The sequence below is a fragment of the Salvelinus fontinalis genome, chromosome 31 (genome assembly GCF_029448725.1).
Source record: "Salvelinus fontinalis isolate EN_2023a chromosome 31, ASM2944872v1, whole genome shotgun sequence".
In the NCBI taxonomy this organism is placed as follows: Eukaryota; Metazoa; Chordata; class Actinopteri; order Salmoniformes; family Salmonidae; genus Salvelinus; species Salvelinus fontinalis.
Window position 1 is genome coordinate 39,334,457 of NC_074695.1, and position 15,148 is coordinate 39,349,604.

The window sequence follows — 15,148 nt, forward strand, 5'->3', positions numbered from 1 at the left end:
AAGGGGGAAATTGCATGTCTCTGGGAAATAGTCTAGTCATACCGTTTCCATAGTTTCACACCAAGGGGGCATGGCCTTGGTACACTATCAGGCAGGGCTTGGCATTTGTCATTATAGTAGTTCTGTACATTAGCAACATTACTATACTGGGCGGGAGGCTGGGGTATGCACTATTGTTCAATTTAGTTTAAATCCCTTTAGATTTACGATGTTGCCATAGGTATGCCAATTTCTCCCGGCATACCTGTTTCTGTCCTCTTTCGCATTGAGTCCCCCTGCCAACGAGTGATGGTTGAATGGTATCCCAAATATCCAGCGCTGTCACCTCCGCTGGGTGATCCTCGCGTGTAAGGAACTTTCTCAGGATCCGTGCAACATAAGGGTCTCCCGTCCCAATGTTTTGCATAAAAGATGCCGTTCTTGTAGAAAGCTCCATTCAGAATAACCGCCAATTTATTCAATTTCCCTGCATCCCCAAAGGAGATCAAGTATATATTCTCCTGGAGCAGTTTAGTGTTTAGGCTTTTCCTGAAGGCTCTTTCTGGAATTGTCTCCATTCATGTTGCGACAGCCGATATTGATACTCTGAGAAATCTGGCCCGCTATCCCCGCCGCCAGGTGAAATGGGGACGGGTCATGAATATTCCATTGCGGCTGGTAGACTCGGCCAGTGGATAGGGCTTGTTTGAATGCCGATTTTAGCTTTGCGACAAAGCACATCTGTACCGAAAGTGTTCAAAACATCATCGGACCTTTACTGCATTAACGGTGGCAGTTACAACTTGCATGAGTTATATTGGTAAATAACCATGTTTTGGCACTGAGCTGGGAAAAAGGAAAACCTAGTCAGTTGCACAACAGGATGCATTCAACCGAAATGTGTCTTCTGCATTCATCCCAACCATCTATTCCATTCCAGCCATTACAATGAGCCCGTCCTCCTATAGCTCCTCCCACAAGCCTCCACTGATATCTAAGCATAGCTCTTGAGCTGTCTGTATCCTCTTGACTGGTGGTTCTAAATATGCTTCTCTGCATCTGTGCTAAAATATGGGTAAACAATTGAAAGGAATGTGAGTCTTATTCAGTACATTTAGTAATTGCTTGCTTTTCTAAAGTCTAGCCACCTTGCCAGCAGGCATGCCAGCTAAGATAGTTAAACAAGCTACTCTAACTTGATTGATGTGGATAGTATTACAGAGAAACACCAAAACATGTTTGTTTAATTCATTAATCAAGAAGGAATCAAAAGACTACATAGCTTGATCAAATTAATTAACAAAAATCCCTCCTGCGTGTCCTGCCCATTCCCAGCAGCTAAAATGAAATGAAACGCTGTGTGTGTCACTCAACACTCTCTCTACTCAATGTCTAGCATCTTGCCTAGCATATCTTTGCTCCATGTAGGAACCACTTACTAGAGTAAATATGAGGACTCTTTGCCTGGTCCGGTCAGTGTGCCCCCTCAACATTGGCAATAGGGAGAGAAGTGTAAGGAACTGGTACTCATCTGGTACAGATAATTATGAATTCAGTTTAGTAATTAGTTAAGACTTAAGTTAATAATTGATTTAACACACTCACTCACACACATGCCTGCATGCTTACAGGCTCTTTCATCATAGTGCGTTTAGATTGAGCTCTGTCACTCTTTAACGAACAGGTTTTGTATCAGGAAAGATACCTAGTGCTATTCATACCTATATCCAAGAATGCCTGAGTGAAAAGTTTGTGAACCACTGCAATAACAATATAACTTTTTAATGACAAACAAACCATTGTTTGGCAATGAAAATTCCCAGCTAAATTGGAAGGGGTCTCTATGGATGTAAAAAAAAACTCTACCCCCATATTTACACAGGCAATCAGTAGACATATTTTGTCTGACCCAAGAGTCTAAGAGCATCTGATTATACAGCATAAACTTGAAAACTAACTTCAGAGCATCTATTTGATGTGGATGAGCTTTGAATGCAACAGAAATCCAATGTACTTCTACACAAGTATAGTCCAGGTGGTCAGTAGGGGAGGCTTTGGATTGGTTGGCCTATAGGCTTTGATCTGAGGCAGAGTATACACAATATTCCTCATGTAGAGCACTCGACAAGCCACTGGAAAGTACTGTAGTGCACTACATGGGAAATACATCATTTGAGACAAGTCCAGTGAAAAAGTGAGCCTAGCTTTCCATGTGGGTTCCGTACATGTATGTGACAACAAGTGTCCCGTACTGGAAAAAAGAAACCCACTCAAGTCAAATTTTATTTGTAACGTGCGCCGAATGCAACTGGTGTAGACTTAACTTTGAAATGCTTACTTACGAGCCCTTTCACAATGATGCAGAGTAAAACAAATAAATATAGAATTAATCTATATACAGGGAGTACCAGATAAACTTGTAGGGGTATGAAGTATTTGAGGTAGATATGTACTGTACATATAGACAGGGTAAAGATAATAATAATAGTAGTCAAAAAGGAACAGAGTAGCAGCAGCGTATAAGATGAGTGTGAAAGTACAAAATGTGTGGGTGGGTGGATGGGTAGAGTCTTGTGAGTGGGCATAGGGTCAGTGCAAAATTGAGTCAATGCAGATTGTCTGCATAACCATATGATTATGGCTTGGGGATAGAAGCTGTTTTGGAGCCTGTTGACCCGAGGCTCCGGTACCGATTGCCAAACAGTAGCAGGGAGAACAGCCTATGGCTAGGGTGGCTGATGTCTTTGGCAATTTTTCAGCCCTTCCTCTGATACCGCCAGGTATGTGTTGGGCCATCCGCACCACCCTCTGTAGCGCTTTGCGGTCGAGGGCGGTGCAGTTGCTGTCACGTATGCTCTCTCTCCGGCGCTCCAGGTCGCCATGCTCCCACGCCTCAGCCAGATCGACAGGTTCCCGCACTTTAGATGACCGGTCCACTCCTGATCCCCGGGATCGTGATTTTGGTCGGCGTCCTGCAGCTGGGGCCGCGCATCGGGGAGGGTTATTGTCACGTGTGCTCCCTCTCCGGCCTCTAGGTCACCAGGCTGCTTGTTACGGCGCAGACCTGTCACCATCGTTACGCGCATCAGCGCATAATGACGCTCACCTGTCATCCATCACCTCCTTGATTACCTGCCCTATATATGCCACTCCCTTTGGTTCCTTTCCCAGGCGTCATTGTTTCTGTTTCATTTTCCTGTCTGTGAGTTGTTCATGTTTCTTGTTTTGTTCATGTTCGTTTATTTCTTAAATTATTCACTCCCTGAACTTGCTTCCCGACTCCCAGCGCACACGTTACAGTTGCCATACCAAGCAGTGACGCAGCCAGTCAAGATGCTCTCATTGGTGCAGCTGTAGAACCTTTTTAAGATCTGAGGGCCCATGCCAAATCTGTTCAGCCTCTTGAGGGGGAAGAGGCGCTGTCATGCCCTTTTCATGACTCTGTGTGTATGTGTGGACCATGTCCTTAGGGATGTGGACACCAAGGAACTTGAAGCTCTCGACCCACTCCACCACAGCCCCGTCAGTGTAGATGGGGCATACTCGTCCACCTGTTTCTTGTAGTCCACAATCAGCTCCTTGGTCTTAATGACATTGTGGGAGAGGTTGTTGTCCTGGCACCACACTGCCAGGTCTCTGACCTCCTCCCTGTAGGCTGTCTCATCATAGTCGGTGATCAGGGGCCCCTGGGTTGAGGATGCTCTGATGAAAACATAACTGCTGAAACGTGCTAGCCTGCCCGGCCACAAATAAAAAGGGGAAAAGAGGTGACGTCTTTTTGGAGTGTCGTTATTTCCCAATGTTCTTGAATTTGGGATTTCATTTGAACCCCGCGTTGAGGGTCAGCGTGGCAGTGTTGTTGCCTACCCTCAGCAACTGGGGACGGCTTGTCAGGAAGTTCAGGATCCAGTTGCAGAGGAAGGTGTTCAGTCCCAGGATCCTGAGCTTGGTGCTGAGTTTAGAGGGTACTATGGTGTTGAATGCTGAGCTGTAGTCAATGAACAGCATTCTCTCATAGGTATTTTTCTTGACCAGATGGTAGAGAGCAGTGGGAAGTGCAATTTAAGATTGCGTCATCTGTGGATCAGCGAATTGGAGTGGGTCCAGGGTGTCTGGGATGATGGTGTTGATATGTGCTATGACCAGCCTTTCAAAGCACTTCATGATTACAGATGTGAGTGCTACGGGACGATAATCATTTAGGCAGGTTACCTTGGAGTTCTTGGGAACAGGGGCAATTTGGTGGTCAGCTTGAAACAGGTCGGGATTACAGACTTGGACTAGGAGAGTGACATGAAGTGACACCGAAGAGACCCGAGCATGTTCCCACTACCTTCAGAGCAGAAAACAGTATATACTGTTCTACCCGCCCAGTCACAGTCCAGTACCTTAATGTTGTCCACTAAAATCCGGTGTTTAGCAGCAGAAAACATACACATATTAGGCAAAAAGTACCATTCCAACTACAAGAGCTGTTTTTGATGTCAACAAAGTCCAGATACTCACTGACTGGAAGGCGGTAGATAGAGGAAAGCTTTTAGGTGTATATTTGAGGTAAAAACTACCGCTGTAAACATGACGGCTCTTTGAAGTGCTAGTTGATATTCCTCTGGCCAACTTTTAACAGAGCCGTGTTCCACAACAACATTTCTGGCCCAGAAATGTCAACCTGACAAAATGAGACAGGAGGCTTGTGAAAATGTTTACGGTTGATCGTTCAAGAATTTTGCACAACACTCAAAAGATTTATATGAAACAGCAAATTAGCATACTGAGTGTTCAAAACAGAGCCTTAAGCCAATATCCCACAGATAATAAAACTAAAGTGGATTTAAAATACTATAATTCAACAAACAGCACAAACCTAAACCGTTACAAGCCTCGCTGCTAAATTCGACATCAACTTTTTTTGAGAGAAAAAGTATAAAATATAAATAAATCGTAAATATGTGGCTTCAAGCAAGCACTGCCACAACAACCATTCAGATAACACACCCCCAACAATAATTACCTCTTCTGTCTGTTCATAACTGACTGTATCAAGATTAGTCGTTCTGTCCTCTAATGTATCATATCATAATACCTCTGGATAGCATTACAGCATGTGACGCGTTCTACTTTGCTTCAGGATCTACACATCTGTTCCTATCTACTGTACTGTACTGTACTGTACGCTTCATGACAACATAAAAATGCTCGAAAAACATTCTAGGAACATTATTTCAACAAGAAATAGTGACTGCACAAGATTGTTGTTCTATTAATGAAACTTTAATAGAACACTATTTCAACATACAGGACGACACAAGACAATTAGCCGTGGTATATTGGTCATATATTGGTCATATACCACAAGCCCCCGAGGTGCCTTATTGCTATCATAAACTGGTTACCAACGTAATTGAGCAGTAAAAATAAATGTTTTGTCATACCCGTGGTATATGGTCTGAAATACCAAGGCTGTCAGCCAATCAGCCAGCATTCAGGACTCGAACCTCCCAGTTTATAATTAGTGATTAACCACACTTGCTGTCTGAGATAAAATTAACAGTAGGTAGTTCAAACCACTCTCCCAGAACATGAATGGGAAACTGTTGGCTATTGGCTACATTATAGTTTGTTAACCGTTACCTCCATGTGTCCCTGCTGCTCCGGGCTCCTGTCTGATACATATCCAAAGTGGCAACCGATCCCCGGCACTGTGCCGGGATGAGAACTCCATCCTCCTTTTTCTCTTCCTCTCTCTGTCCCTCTCTCCTCTACTCTCTCCCTCCTGCGGATGTTGTTTGCTCAGCTGTTCCCCTCTCTGACCGCATTTATCCCGGGCGAGTTGTGCAGCTTAACACTGTTAATCTGTGTGTGTCTGTGTGTGTGCATCCTCAGCATCCTCTACTCTGAATGGCCCCCTACTATGCTTCTGTTCCTTTACCAGAAATACCCTGATCGGAGCAGCACACTCACACACGCACGTACACACACGCACGCACGCACGCACACACACACGCACGCACACTATGAGGTCAGAGGCAGGCATGTCGAAGACACAGTGAGTGTGAGTAACCCTGATTGAAGGGTCATATAACTCTTATGTACGTGTCATAACAGTCTAATGAACACTCATAGGAACAATGTAAAACTGTGAGTAGACATACTGCATAACCTCACCAGAGAGCAACCAGCAGGGCTCCAATAATAAAGCATTAACTGAAGGTGGGTGGTCATTTGGGGATGGGGGGAGTTAGGGAAGCATCAGGAGGTGGAGGAGGGACCCTCACCTCCATTTTCCATTGGGCTGGCAGCTGGTTTATGGTGGTGGTAGTCCCAGGGGAGTGAGGGAGTGGGGAGGAAACCTCCCTCTAGTCCCATCCATCAGGTCAAACAGGGGTCACTCAGGGCCAAGGTCTCTAATGCAGATAACTTACTAGGCCTAGCTACAAAATGGATTTGTGACCTGCCGGGTATCACATGGACATCTACAGACAATTTATCTACCTATCGATATGAGAACAGAGCAAATTAAGCACAGGCAAACAGCGAAAGTCCAAATCAAATTATCCCACAGGAGCACGACACTGCTCTATCAGTTCCATCTCTCCAATATACCCCCACTCCCACCAGCTACCAGCCTCGGAGCCAATTCCCAAGGCAGGGTCAATGAGCTCCAGGTCCAGCAATACCATCCCCTAGACACCCAGCAAAGTGAAACAAATGACTCATCTCACCCCCTTTAAATAAGACACTTTGAAGGCACTACTAACATTTATACCACGGAGGGAAGAAAATGGACGGCAGGTATCTTTGAGCCTAAGTGTTTGCTTTGTTTTTCTTGCCGGTGAATGTTTTAGAGTTATCCATCATGGCTGCCAATGAGAGGTATGATAGGACAGGTTCTCCTGCCGATTCCTTGCTTGGGAGGCGGTGGAGGGTGGTGTGTGTGTGTGTGTGTGTGTGTGTGTGTGTGTGTGTGTGTGTGTGTGTGTGTGTGTGTGTGTGTGTGTGTGTGTGTGTGTGTGTGTGTGTGTGTGTGTGTGTGTGTGTGTGTCCCTGGCCCACAAGGTAGTGTAGAGCAAAATTCTGTGTTACTAGGAAACAGCCTTACAGGCTCACTTGAACGTTGGATCGATTTGCTTCAAGGCTAAAAAGTCAGAAGATCAGAAGCTCAAACTAGCCAAAGACTGCTGAAACTAACTAAATAAGCCAAACTGTGTACTTCGTGACCCGTGAGAAGAGTCGAGGTAATTGGAGAACTGTGTGCATTTGTAATTTTGGTGAACTACTCCTTTAAATGTACACCCCAACCACTTGGCCAATCAGAACAGGTTTTAACCTGATTATTAAAAAGTTCAGCGAGTCAGCCAGGTTAGTGGTGTGACAAGAATTTAACACTCAATCTTCTCTGGAAGACCACTAACGCCTTAAATGATGACGTATTACGATACAATGGCCTCTTCTCACTTTTAATTGAGACTGATAGAGGGAATAGTATTACCCTCTGTTCACCAAGTTAACTTTCCGCATTAGGAGTTGAAGGAGTTTCCGGGAGATTCTATCAGCGTGGCAATTAGGATTAAAGAAAATGCTTTCAAAAGAGTAACACTCTCGGAAGCCCTATAAAGAAGGGAAATGTCAGTCAATCAAACGTGTTTTGATGTTTTGCGCATGTTACCAATCTAAATGTCCACTGAAAAAATACACTCCTGCATGCATACATGAACAAACAAATACACATTTTCAGAGTCGTGTCAAGCATTGTGAGAAAATATTGACAAATCAAACTCTTGACTTATTCCACATTTTGTTGTGTTACAGTCTGAATTCTAAATTGAAAAAATAGAGTGGAAGCCCGGTGGTTTACATACACTTAGGTTGGAGTCCTTATAACTCGTTTTTCAACCACTCCACAAATTTCTTGTTAACAAACTATAGTTTTGGCAAGTCGGTTAGGACATCTACTTTGTGTATGACACAAGTAATTTTTCCAACAATTGTTTACAGACAGATTATTCCACTTATAATTCACTGTATCACAATTCCAGTGGGTCAGAAATGTACATACACTATGTTGACTGTGCCATTAAACCGCTTGGAAAATTCCAGAAAGTGATGTCATGGCTACAGAAGCTTTTGATAGGCTAATTGACATAACTTGAGTCAATTGGAGGTGTACCTGTGGATACATTTCAAGGCCTACCTTCAAACGCAGTGCCTCTTTGCTTGACATCATGGGGAAATGAAAAGAAATCAGCCAAGACCTCAGAAAAAAAATTGGAGACTGCCGCATGTCTGGTTCATCCTTGGGAGCAATTTCCAAACGTCTGAAGGTACCACGTCCATCTGTACAAACAATAGTACGCAAGTATAAACACCATAGGACCACGCAGCCGTCATACTGCTCAGGAAGGAGACACGTTCTGTCTCCTTGAGATGAACGTACTTTGGTGCGAAAAGTGCAAATCAATCGCAGAACAACAGCAAAGGACCTTGTGACGATGCTGGAGGAAACAGGTACAAAAGTATCTATATCCACAGTAAAACGAGTCCTAGGCCGCACAGCAAGGAAGAAGCCACTGCTCCAAAACCGCCAAAAAAAGCCAGACTATGGTTTGTAACTGCACCTGGGGACAAAGATCGTATTTGGAGAAATGTCCTCTGGTCTGATGAAACAAAAATAGAACTGTTTGGCCATAATGACCATCATTATGTTTGGAGGAAAAAGGGGGAGGCTTGCAAGCCGAAGAACACCATCCCAACCGTGAAGCACGGGGGTGGCAGCATCATGTTGTTGGGGTGCTTTGCTGCAGGAGAGACTGGTGTACTTCACAAAATAGAAGGCATCATGAGAAAGGAATATTATGTGGATATATTGAAGCAACATCTCAAGACATCAGTAAGGAAGTTAAAGCTTGGTCGCAAATGGGTCTTTCAAACGGAAAATGACCCCAAGCATACTTCCAAAGTTGTGGCAAAATGGCTTAAGGACAACAAAGTCAAGGTATTGGAGTGGCCATCACAAAGCCCTGACCTCAATCCTATAGAACATGTGTGGGCAGAACTGAAAAAGCATATGCGATCAAGGAGGCCTACAAACCTGACTCAAATACACCAGCTCTGTCAGGAGGAATGGGTCAAAATTCACCCAACTTATTGTGGGGAGCTTGTGGAAGGCTACCCGAAATGTTTGAACCAAGTTAATCAATTTAAAGACAATGCTACCAAATACTAATTGAGTGTATGTAAACTTCTGACCCACTGGGAATGTGATGAAAGAAATAGAAGCTGAAACAAATAATTATCTCTACGATTCTGATAGTACTATTACAATTCTCTATTATTCTGACATTTCACATTCTTAAAATAAAGTGGTGATCCTAACTGACCTAAGACAGGACATTTTTACTCTGATTATGTCACGTTCCTGACCTATTTCTGTTAGTTTGTTGTATGTGTTAGTTGGTCAGGACGTGAGTTTGGGTGGGCATTCTATGTTTTCTGTTTCTATGTTGGTTTAAGGGTTGCCTGGTATGGCTCTTAATTAGAGGCAGGTGTTTGGCGTTCCTCTAATTGAGAGTCATATTTAGGTAGGTTGTTTCACAGTGTTCGTGGTGGGTGGTTGTCTCCTGTGTCAGTGTTTGTCGCACCATACGGGACTGTTCGGTTTGTTTTTGTATATCGTCATTTTGTGTAGTCTATTTTCCCTGTTCGTGCGTTCTTTGTGTTTAATGTAAGTTCGTCGTCCAGGTCTGTCTACTCCTTTTGTTGTTTTTGTTAGTTATTAGTGAAGTTTGTGTTTTTGTCTTTTCTTTAAATAAATTATGTCAACTCAAGACGCTGCATTTTGGTTTAATCCCTGAGGAGGAGGAAAACCATTACAGATTAAATGTCAGGAATTGTGAAAAACTGTGTAACGGCAGCCTTCCTCCTCTTCACAAGAAGAGAGGGTGTAACAGGGATCGGACCAACACGCAGCGTAGCCAGTGCTCAACATGTTTAATAAAACGATAAACAGTGAACACTTATAACGAATACAAAATAACAAATGTGGCAAACCTATACAGCCCTATCTGGTGCAGAGAAACACAAAGACAGGAAACAACCTCCCACAAACCCCAACACAAAACAAGCCACCTATATATGATTCCCAATCAGAGACAACACAAAACACCTGCCTCTGATTGAGAACCATATTAGGCCAAACATAGAAACAGACAAACTAGACACACAACATAGAATGCCCACCCAGCTCACGTCCTGACCAACACTAAAACAAGCAAAACACACAAGAACTATGGTCAGAACGTGACAAACTGAGTTTAAATGTATTTGGCTAAGGTGTATGTAAACTTACGACTTCAACTGTTGATGTTTTTGTCACCCATCTACAATACTCCATAATGACAAAGATAAAACATGTTTTAGGAATTTTTTGAAAATGTATTGAATATGAAATACAGTGATATCTAATTTACACAAGTATTCACACCCTTGTAGAAGCACCTGCAGCAGTTATTACAATGGTGAGTCCTTCTGGGTAAGTCTCTAAGAGCTTTACACACCTGGATTGTGTAACATTTGCCCATTTTTTTCTAAATTCTTCAAGCTCTGTCAAATTGGTTGTTGATCATTGCTAGACAACCCTATTAAGGTCTTGCCATAGATTTTCAAGTACGTTTAAGTCAAGACTGTAACTCGGCCACTCAGGAACATTCACAAACATTCAATGTCTTCTTGGTAAGAAACTCCATTGTAGATTTGGCCTTGTGTTTAGGTTATTGTCCTGCTGAAAGGTGAATTAACCTCCCAGTGTCTGGTGGAAAGCAGACTGAACCATTTTTTCCTCTAGGACTTTGCCTGTGCTTAGCTACGTTAAATTTTTTATCCTGAAAAACTCCCCAGTCCTTAATGATTACAAGCATACCCATAACTTGATGCAGCCACCACTACGCTTGAAAATATGGAGAGGTACTCAGTAATGTGTAGTATTGGATTTGCCCCAAACATAACACTTTGTATTCTGGACAAAAAGTGAATTGCTTTGCCACATTGTTTGCAATATTACTTTAGTGCCTTTTTGCAAATATTGGAATACTTTTATTTCGGGAAGATTTCTTTCTTTTCACTCTGTCAATTAGGTTTAATATTGTGGAGTGTTGTTGATACAATGTTGTTGATCCTTCCTCAGTTTTCTCCTGTTACAGCCATTAAACTCTAACTGTTTTAAAGTCACAATTGGCCTCATGGCAAAATCCCTGAACGGTTTCCTTCCTCTCCGGCACCCGAGTAAGAATGGGCGCCTGTATGGTTGTAGTGACTGGGTCTATTGAAACATCATCCAAAGTGTAATTAATAACTTCACCCTGCTCTAAGGGATATTCAATGTCACTTTTTTTTACCCATCTAACAATAGATGCCCTTCTTTGCAAAGCAATGGAAAACCTCCCTTGTCTTTGTGGTTGAAATTCACTGCTCGACTGAGGGACCTTACAGATAATTGTATGTGTGGGGTACAGAGATGAGATACTAATTCAAAAATCATGTTTAACAATATTGCACACAGAGTTTTATTTTACCTTTATTTAACTAGGCAAGTCAGTTAAGAACAAATTCTTATTTTCAATGATGGCCTAGAAACAGTGGGTTTACTGCCTTGTTCAGGGGCAGAACGACAGATTTTTACCTTGTCAGCTCGGGGAATCTGTCTTGCAACCTTTCAGTTACTAGTCCAACACTCTAACCACTCAGCTACCTGCCGCTCCATAGTGAGTTCATGCAACTTAATATGTTACTTGATAAGCACATTTTTACTCCTAAACTTATTTAAGCTTGTCATAACAAAGGGGTTGAATAATTATTGACTCATTTCAGCTTTACATTTTTTATTAATTTAATAAGAAATTTAAAAAACATAATTACACTCTGACAATGGGGTATTGTGCGTAGGTCATTGACACAAAATCTCAATTGAATCAATTTTCAATTCTAACTGTAACACAACTAAATGTGGAAAAAGTCAAGGAGTGTGAATACTTTCTGAAGGCACTGTATGTCTCCGTCTCTCTTGGCGCCATGTCCTCACTCTTTCTCTGCTCCCTCTCGCTCTTTCTCTCTCTCTCTTTTCTCTGTATCTGTTTCCGGCTCCCCCTTCCTCTCCTCCCCTGCCTTTGCTGCAGTGCAGATGTAAGTAAACCCTGGAAATCCTCCTCATCACCCAGAGCAAATACCATCTGTGGCGGGTTAGACCTCAATCCCCCAAACCTCTATCAACAGTTACATACTGTATGTTGTTATCTAGGACAGCCTAAGACACTTTCGTGGAGGGAAAATACAACATACAATTTAGTCAGTTTTGTGGGATGTTACTGGACCACTGTCCTGTGTTGTCATTGAAATCAAATGGGTTCATGTAGGGTTAATTCTTCTGGGCAGGTTAATGAGCAAAGAGCCTAAGGGTAAATCTCAGGTTTAGAGGGAGTATCGACCTGACAATAGTGGTCCAGGTGGAAGCATTAGCACCTCTCTTATCACTAACCACAAGGGCCACCACGGGTATGCTTTGGACAAAAATAGATATCAAACTTCCACAACCAAACTTGCAGAACCCAAAACATAACAACAATGCTTTAGCCATCGATGCAGTGATGAAAATTATTAGGGAAAGATTTATTCCAATCTTTTCATCCAACGACTCAATCATGGACACTCTTACTGACAGTTGTGGCTGCTTTGCGTGATGTATTGTTGTCTCTACCTTCTTGCCCTTTGTGCTGTTGTCTGTGCCCAATAATGTTTGTACCGTGTTTTGTGCTGCTACCATGTTGTTGTCATGTTGTGTTGCTAACATGCTGTGTTGTCATGTGTTGCTGCCTTGCTATGTTGTTGTCTTGGGTCTCTCTTTATGTAGTGTTGTCTCTCTTGTCGTGATGTGTGTTTTGTGCTATATTTATATTTTATGTATTTTTTCTTTTTTATCCCCGTCTCCACAGGAGGCCTTTTGCCTTTTGGTAGGCCGTCATTGTAAATAATAATTTGTTCTTAACTGACTTGCCTAGTTAAATAAAGGTTAAAAATAAGAAAAATGTCAAATTAAAAGGCGAATGACAGTAGTGACAAAGAATGACAAAGATGACCTCTGATGACCTCAAAGTTATTACATGCCTATGACTAGATCAAAAAGTAATTTAGGGAACCAGTAGCTACAGTATGTTAGCACAGTGATAACATAATTTGAGTAGGACCATAAACACTAAGCACAGTGATAACATAATTTGAGTAGGACCATAAACACTACTGTAGTACCATTAGGAGAAAGGATTCTGTGAATTTGTTATCTGTCCGACATCGAGCACAAAGGCAGAAAATGAATGGACATAGCAGCTTTGTTCCCCCTGTCTAGCATTAAAATATTAATAATTAAAGTGAACAATAATAGGAAGCAGCCTTGGGAAGAAACTGGGGAGCAGTTTGAGAGGCGCACACAAAGAACAAGCAGCTGCAGGAGGACAAAGAGGGCATTTAATTCCACAGCAGACATAGAAAAACCTCTTCAGTGAAATTAAGTAAACATGTACACAAAAAGTTAGAGCACCAAAAATGGTGGGCGTCTAAAGGCTTGCTTTGGCAACAGAAGAGCTACAGTGTTGTTACTGGAGTTCATTTCAAGATGAGAAAAAAAGTAAATGTTTGGGGGGAAAGGGTGAGAGGAAGAGAGAGAAAGGTAAAGAGAGTTGATAAAGAGAGGTGGTATGTCAAACTTTGCTAAAATAAAGGGCAAGAACAGAGAAAAATATAAGGCGAGACATTCTCAGCACTTAGTGCGCCTTTCATACACTGACCAAAATCCCCCTAATTTACAATGCCTGCATTTTTATACCAGCTTTTTCGTATATTGGGGTAGGTGGTAAAAAACATGGAAAAATAAAAGCCACCTGAAGACCTATGATTTCTGCATTTTCACAGACCCTGTAACCAAAATACAGGTATGAATAGTTATCTTCTTTTCTGCAGGTAAATTAATTAATACTTCCATTGTTTAACACCTCTATTTTGAACTACAAACAACCCCCCTGGTTTAATAACATCAACCCACTCCTCACCCCTCCCCATTTGCCAGTTACCCACTGATATGTATACTGAACAAAAATATAAATGCAACAATTTCAACGATTTTACTGGGTTACAGTTCATATAAGGAAATTTGTCAATTGAAATACATTCATTAGGCCCTAATCTATAGATTTCATGACTGGGCAGGGGCACAGCCATGGGTGGGCCTGGGAGGGCATAGGCCCACCCACTTGTGAGCCAGGCCCAGCCAATCAGAGTTTTTCCCCACAAAAGGGCTTTATTACAGACAGAAATACTATTCAGTTTCATCAGCTGTCCAGGTGACTGGTCTCAGATGATCCCACAGGTGAAGAAGCTGGATGTGGAGGTCCTGGGCTGGCATGGTTACACATGGTCTGTGGTTGTGAGGCCGGTTGGAGATACTACCAAATTCTTTAATTAAGGATCCGCATCCCGTCAAGATCGCAGATTTAAGAGTAACAACAAATGTCAGTACATAGAAGTGTCTTATATCGACTGAAAGCTTAAATTCCTTTTAATATAACGGCACTGTCCAATTTACAGTAGCTATTACTGCGGAAAAATGCCATGCTATTGTTTGCTCTGATTTATCATCCAAAGGGTCCCAGAGATAACATGAAGTGTAATTTTGTTAGATAAAATCCTTTTTCATATCCTAAAAAGGTCCATATAGCATGCACGATCGATTTTGTATTTCCACTCGTTCAATTTGCAAACAAAGGAATCTGTGAAAATCTCACCCTAAACATTGTTTGAATGAGTCAAATCACGTTTGTATCTATTCCTCAGAGATCCTAGAAGGTAACAAGACTTCACTATTTCATTTGGGGTGTAGTATATCCTATAGGACACCATATTTGATCAAAGAGCGAAGCCTTCATGGCACGCCGATGGCGCGGGCGGCCATCTCTTGAACGACTGTATCTTTGTCAAATAAGCACCAATCGGGGTCAAACAAAGCTAGCTAGATAGCCAATGAAATCATGTATATGTTGTAAAATGTAGCTTCTAATCTTGTATGACAGCATGCCTTTTCATTTTGGACAAAAATTATAAGGATATTCAGAGTTATGAAGTTATGAAAACT

General features: G+C 42.2%; 1 protein-coding gene across 5 annotated transcripts in view; it reads right to left on the reverse strand.

The window, feature by feature from the left end:
• LOC129830217 (kazrin-A-like) overlaps positions 1 to 15,148 on the reverse strand; it is a 223,939-nt gene that overhangs the window by 161,091 nt on the left and 47,700 nt on the right. The window contains exon 1 of one of the 5 annotated variants that reach the window (XM_055892598.1): positions 5,611 to 5,883. The exons of the other annotated variants lie outside the window; for them this stretch is intronic. Within the exon in view, the coding sequence (XP_055748573.1) occupies positions 5,611 to 5,701 (91 nt within the window). The 5' untranslated portion in view covers positions 5,702 to 5,883. Of the gene's footprint in view, positions 1 to 5,610; positions 5,884 to 15,148 lie in introns of those variants that run through there. 5 annotated transcript variants of the gene reach the window in all.